The sequence below is a fragment of the Argiope bruennichi genome, chromosome 5 (genome assembly GCF_947563725.1).
Source record: "Argiope bruennichi chromosome 5, qqArgBrue1.1, whole genome shotgun sequence".
Lineage (NCBI taxonomy): Eukaryota > Metazoa > Arthropoda > Arachnida > Araneae > Araneidae > Argiope > Argiope bruennichi.
The window spans coordinates 103,388,837-103,395,010 of NC_079155.1; the positions used below are offsets into that span (position 1 = coordinate 103,388,837).

General features: G+C 24.7%; 1 protein-coding gene across 2 annotated transcripts in view; it reads left to right on the top strand.

The window, feature by feature from the left end:
• LOC129969219 (leucine-rich repeat-containing protein 45-like) overlaps positions 1–6,048 on the top strand; it is a 28,446-nt gene extending 22,398 nt beyond the window's left edge. For both annotated transcript variants that reach the window (XM_056083672.1, XM_056083673.1), the window contains 6 exons: positions 200–292; positions 2,586–2,678; positions 3,519–3,584; positions 3,784–3,891; positions 3,966–4,113; positions 5,730–6,048. In XM_056083672.1, coding sequence (XP_055939647.1) covers positions 200–292; positions 2,586–2,678; positions 3,519–3,584; positions 3,784–3,891; positions 3,966–4,113; positions 5,730–5,974 — 753 coding nt within the window. In that variant the 3' untranslated portion in view covers positions 5,975–6,048. The remainder of the gene's footprint in view (positions 1–199; positions 293–2,585; positions 2,679–3,518; positions 3,585–3,783; positions 3,892–3,965; positions 4,114–5,729) is intronic.
• The last annotated feature ends 126 nt before the right edge of the window (positions 6,049–6,174 follow it).

Sequence of the window (6,174 nt, forward strand, 5' to 3'; positions counted from 1 at the left end):
TCTTTGTTTTCATAACAAATAATAAGTATTTTTAATTCTTTTCAATATGTTTATGAAAATTATATAAATGTCACAAAAATACATTTTTTTTTTTAATTCTTGGCATTTTTGATAATTTCTATTTCTATTTTTGATAAAGTAAGCTGATTGTTGTTATAGCAATTGGCAAGCATTAAAAGGAAATTCTGTTTATTTTCAGATTTCAAGAATACGAGAAGATTTCTCTGATCATGAAAAAATTCTTAAGCAGAAAATATCACTATTAGAATCCAGGAAAAATGAATTGGAACAGGTTGTACTATTAAATATATTTATTGCTATTTTTTTGTTATGGGGCACTGAAATATAACAAGATTTCTCTGATTAAATTAAAGATAGCAAATTAATATTGTTATTCACAAAAATGAATATGTAGAAGTAACAATTTAAAGAACCAAGTGTTTTTTTTTTTAATTTTGCTTCCAATATATATATATATATTGGAAGTTTTCATTATTATATATATATATATATATATGTAACATTATTTGTTGTGAAGCAGGATGCAGTTTGAAGACAGTGAAGATACTTTTTACATTTTTAAATACTTTTTAATATCCATCGGGAAAAGCATAATTATTTACAAGCAAAGACGCGGACAGTGTGCGTCCGCAACAGCGCGGCGAAAAGCGGAAGTGGAGAAGAAGGGCCGAAATAAATTATCCCTCGCCTTATATAACCTTAGATTTTGATAGGGAAAATATTTCTTCATAGTACCAATGTATTAATAAGATTCTGATAAGGATTTCTGACACATGTCAATCACATGTAAGGGGAACACAGGGATCTTTTAAGAAAGAATGTGCTTACTGGACATTTTTAACCCTTCACGCCGAGCGTGTGAAAGTATCGGCGTTTAGCTGACTAAGCAATTTTATAAAGCTTCTCTTGAATTAATTAAGTAGAGAAAGTGGAATTGGATCACGAAATAAGCGAATGAACTTACTGTGGGCTAAATTAAGATAAAATCTTGGAAATTGATTAATTTGAAATTAAAGTTTAAAATATCATTTCATATATATATAATGTAAAACATATATTTTAAAGCAGTTTCATGGCCGAAGAGAGAATTTTTAAACTTCGCTTTATTCCATTCCTGGAGGCATAATTTATGTACGAGCAAAGGTGACGAGACAAGACACGTCAATCACACACAAGAATGAAAAAAGCAAGCGAAATATTTATCCCCATGATTGTATACTGTGAGATTTTGGTAGGGATTTCTTTACACGTGTCGATTTAGGTAAGGGAATTATAAGGATCTTTTAAAAGAATTCGCTTGACAGTTTTTTTTATACCACCTTCACTTGAAGCGTACAAAAGTGCGGACTTAAGCATTTTTACAGAGCTTCTGTAGCATTAATTAAATAAAAAAAGTGGAATCGGATCAGGAAATAAGAGAATATTTAAAAATAAAGTTAATGTGGGCCGAATAGCGATAAAACTTTGGAAATTAGGGTTTAATTCAGATTTTAAAATATCATTACACACATATGTATAATATATTCAATTTCATGTTTATAGTTATTTTTTTTTTTTTTTTTTTGATTTCAATAGCTTTATTTTATCATCAAGTTAAGTAATGAAGAGTTTTAAAGAATATGATTAAAGAATTTCAATGACATTCATAATAAGAAAATATCTCTGAAAAATTTTCCTGTGATTTATTCATAATGAATACCTATTTAAGTGACACCAGTCTTCCTTATATATATATATATATATATATAAAGCAGGGCATGGAAAAAATTTAAAAACTAGAAAATTGATTTCAAATTATTTGATTAAAGAATTGAATTTAGAGAATGCTTCATAATATTTTGCATGTGTGCCTTTAACTGAAATGAATTCTCAACAGCTAAAGTTTGTAGAATTCCACTTTCTCTTTTTTAAAACAAGGACATTAAGTTGCAGGCTTATTAATTATTTAATATGTTTACCATGTGCTATTTTTAATGTTTATTTACTTTCTCAGAAATAAGAAAATAATAACCTACATTTAAGCTCCAATAATTTCAGACTTTTATAAAAGAAATGCTTTACTATTTCCATAAAATACCAATCATTCAAAATTCCATCAATCAAAAGTAGTGAAACAAAGATTACATGACTAAAATAATTAATTTTAAAAGTATCTTTTAGACTTGTGAGATTAAAATATATATATATTTATTTTTCAAAGAAATGTCTGTTATTATATACTTTAATGAAGAAAAAATAAATTATTTTTAGAAAGAAAGGTTCTGTTAAAATTGTTGTTCTCAAGGTGATAATATCACAAATAAAAAAAAAGGAATAACATTAAAATATTTAAATCAGCAATAGTGCATATACTTTAAGATATCTTTACACAGGAATGAAAATTAAACAAAAATATTATTACCAATGTCATTTAATATATAGAAGGTCAAGAAACTTGAATGTATATAATAGATTATGCCTAATGCCTTTTATAAAAATGCAAAATATGTATTATATATTAAGTAGGTAAAAAAATATGTATATTATTTTAATATTAAAATATATACTTATTTTTTATTTGACAGGAACTCAAAGAAAAGACAATTCAGATGTTTTCAGAAAGAAAGCATGCTGAAGCAATGCAAATCCAAATTGAAAAGAAATTAAAATCTGATCATGTAAGATTTATTTTTCATTTTATATTTTTTTTAGTATTTCATATCTGTAACAATATTATACATGATTTCTAGTCAATCACTATTTTTTAATATACTGTATTAGACTCTATAGGAACTTGACAAAAATAGATAAAGAAACATTATAGAAATCAATTACTTCAAAAGATATAGACTTCTATTCTTATATTAAAACATAGTATTCAATACAAAAATCTAAACTACTGGTCTTAGAGGCTTATTATTTCTTCATAAAATTTAGAACCTAGATCATTGCTTGAGATCATGAGATGTTATTCAAATTTTTAATTCTTTTTGTCATCAAAGTGTTTTTAAAAATTTTTTCAATAAATTTGCCACAGATGAAAGTTAATTCTTCACTAGAAATCAATTGTGCCCAACTAATATTTCCTCTACTCCGTTTTTAGAATCTATCAATGTGTATAAACACCCTAACGTCTTTTGTAAATTTGATTAATGAAAGGTAAACATTGGTAGAAAATAGATGGTGAAGTGATTAGCCTTTACATTTATTTATTGTGAAATATTTCTGTTTTTGATCTCTATATTTGAATTTTAGTTTTATTATTTTTAATTCTTATAATATGTGAAAGTCAAAAGGAGAATAAAAATTAAAATATATGAAAATAATGTGATTGGTTCGAATACTTTATTACTGATGAATGTATAATCAATATATCAAATGTTAAAATAGCAAAATCAGTATATTGTCTGATAATTAATTTGTAAACTAAATAGTACTTAGTCCTTTATACTATATAAATAAAACACGTGACTCAAATGTTTGAAAATTTATATATCATTCATTTTTATTTATTAAAGGAAATGATTCGGCAGCAGTTAGAAGAAAGAATTGCAATGCTTGAAGATACTAACAAAGAACAAAATGCAAGTAAAATCTAAACTATTTTTGCAATAAAATTATACACTTTTAACCATAGCATTTTAAAATTTTATTTGACATGAAAAGAGCATATTTTATATATAATTTATTATTTTTATTTTGAATAATTAAGCATTTGATAAAATTCTTCTCTAGATTAAAAAAAATTAAGTCGAGCAAATACATAATCACTTGTTTTTATAGGATCATATGCAACGAGATCTTCAAGTGTTATATCAGTTAAAAACTGACATCACTGGTCTTGATTTGGAATTGTCTGAACAAGCGCATGAAATTCAACATTTAAAAAAAGTAAGTATTAAACATATATAGACAATTTGTTATTTGCCAGAAAATATTTTAACTTAAAAGCATTTTTTTTTAAGTGTTTAGAAGAAAAGGACATTGAAATGAAGAATCATGAGGCAAAAGTTAAACTTGAAGTTAAGGATAAACTTGAGGAACTGCAGAGAGTAAAGGATGAAATTCAAGGACTTAAACAGCAAAATGATTTACTACATGAGAAAATAAAAGGTGAGAGCATTTACGTTTTAGTCTGATAATTGTCTTTAAAACTTTGAAGTAATATACATAATTATTTATATTTTTTTTTCATGTATGAATATAAAAAAAATATTATAGTTTTATTTAATTCTTTGCACCCAGATATAGTGTATAGAGTGTGCCAGTAGATATGTATTGTTAAGCTAAATAAACACTGACAAAGGTATAAAGTCGCCATCTCTCTAACCTTTAATTAACATTCCAGTTGCTTGTTCCAATAGTTCCCATTCACTTCATTAATTCTATTTGGTCTCACAAGCAAATGCATAAAATGTTTTGTGACACATTTCTCACATTAATTTGAACTACTATGGGATGCTGGAAAATTATTTCTCCAGAGCAGTATGTCACTATCTTAAAAGTATAAATCTTTTCAAAAGGCAATTTTTTCTTGTAACTCTATGTGACAATATTTTTGGTATTGAAATTGATTTAAGAAAAGTGATTCATTAAGCTTACATCAATTTGACCTTATTCATCAATGAAAAATTCATATACATTTTGTTTCTCACTTTTAAACATTAAAAGTTTTATATTTTATCCAAACATTTTTTAGCATTTTATTGATATATATTTGTTTAACTGATTTCCTTTTTTTTTCTTTGTAAAATTTGTAAGTTTGAAAGATATGTAAGTTCATGTGTTTTTTAACTACAATATATTTTTATCATAAATTTAAAAAAAATATTAAGGAATTTACATTTTACAATATTTTTATTAAGAACCTACTGCGATTAAAATTATATTTGTTATTGTAAAGAAAAAAAAATATATATTTCAGACTTATATTTAAATGTTTTATGAAACTTTAAGAATAAAAAAGAATTATTTGTTTGACCTCTAATCTTATTATGCCAAAAAATAAAGTTGCACATAGTTAAACAAGAATAGAATTGGAAAAGACTTGATAATACACAGAGTGCATTGTGAAAGTAGCCTTGTGCTGAGGATTAATACTGCAAATAGTTTTCCTATCATATTTATTTTTTAGTTATTATTTGATTTGTCGAATATTTCTGTGACAAAATAGTTTTTTAATGGTCATTGATTTCACTTTAAGAAAATTTAGTGATAGAGTATTAATTTCATTTTTTTAAACATTTTTAATAATTTTTGAAAACAAGAATTCTGGAAACAAAAGAAAAAATAAATTTATAATCAGTTTAATTCTTTAAAATAAGAATTGATGACAAAATGGCAGAGCATCAGATATATTCATAATAATAATAATAAAAAATAATTTATTTTTTTATGAATCTGTACTAAATATTCTAGAATTTCAGTTTTGATTATACTGGAATCAGTTTAGATTTATAATTGTTTCATCATATATTAATTCACAAATTAAAAATTTCAGCAAATGTTTGGCATATGCAATTCAATAACAATGTGAATAGAAATGTATCAACTTCTTCGTTGGACTGATCTTAATATAAATCGAATTTTAAAAATATAAAACTTTTAGCATAAAAATAGTGATATTAGTAAAACAACCAATGGTTTAAACAAAATTTCCAATTTTAATTCAGAAAATTATTTAGAGTTTATAGTATTATTTTATATTATCTAATTTTTTTATGTTTTAGAAATAGAAATAAAGCACCAAGAAGAACTGCAAGAAAAGGATGACATTATTCAGAATTTGAAAGAACAATTTCAGCTTCAACACAGCAAAATCAACCAAATGATGGAAAATGAAAAGAAAAGAACTTTGCAGCTCCAGAAAGCTTTCGAAACTTACATGAAAGCAGCTGCTCCTTCAATTAATGATAATGCCGTACCATCAGGTGATACATCCCCCTTAACAAAGAATAAAGAAGATTTTACTTAAACAAAATTTTTTTGTGCTTGTTACAAGCTATAAAAAATTACTTTTTGTACATTTTTTGTAAAAAAAAAAAGTATATGCACAGAGGATATTATTTATTATTTTTGAATAAAGTTCAAAAATATTTTGCAGCTCTCTCTCTCTCTATGTATATATATTATTTAAATTTAGCCGAATAACCAATAATTATGCATATTGAAACA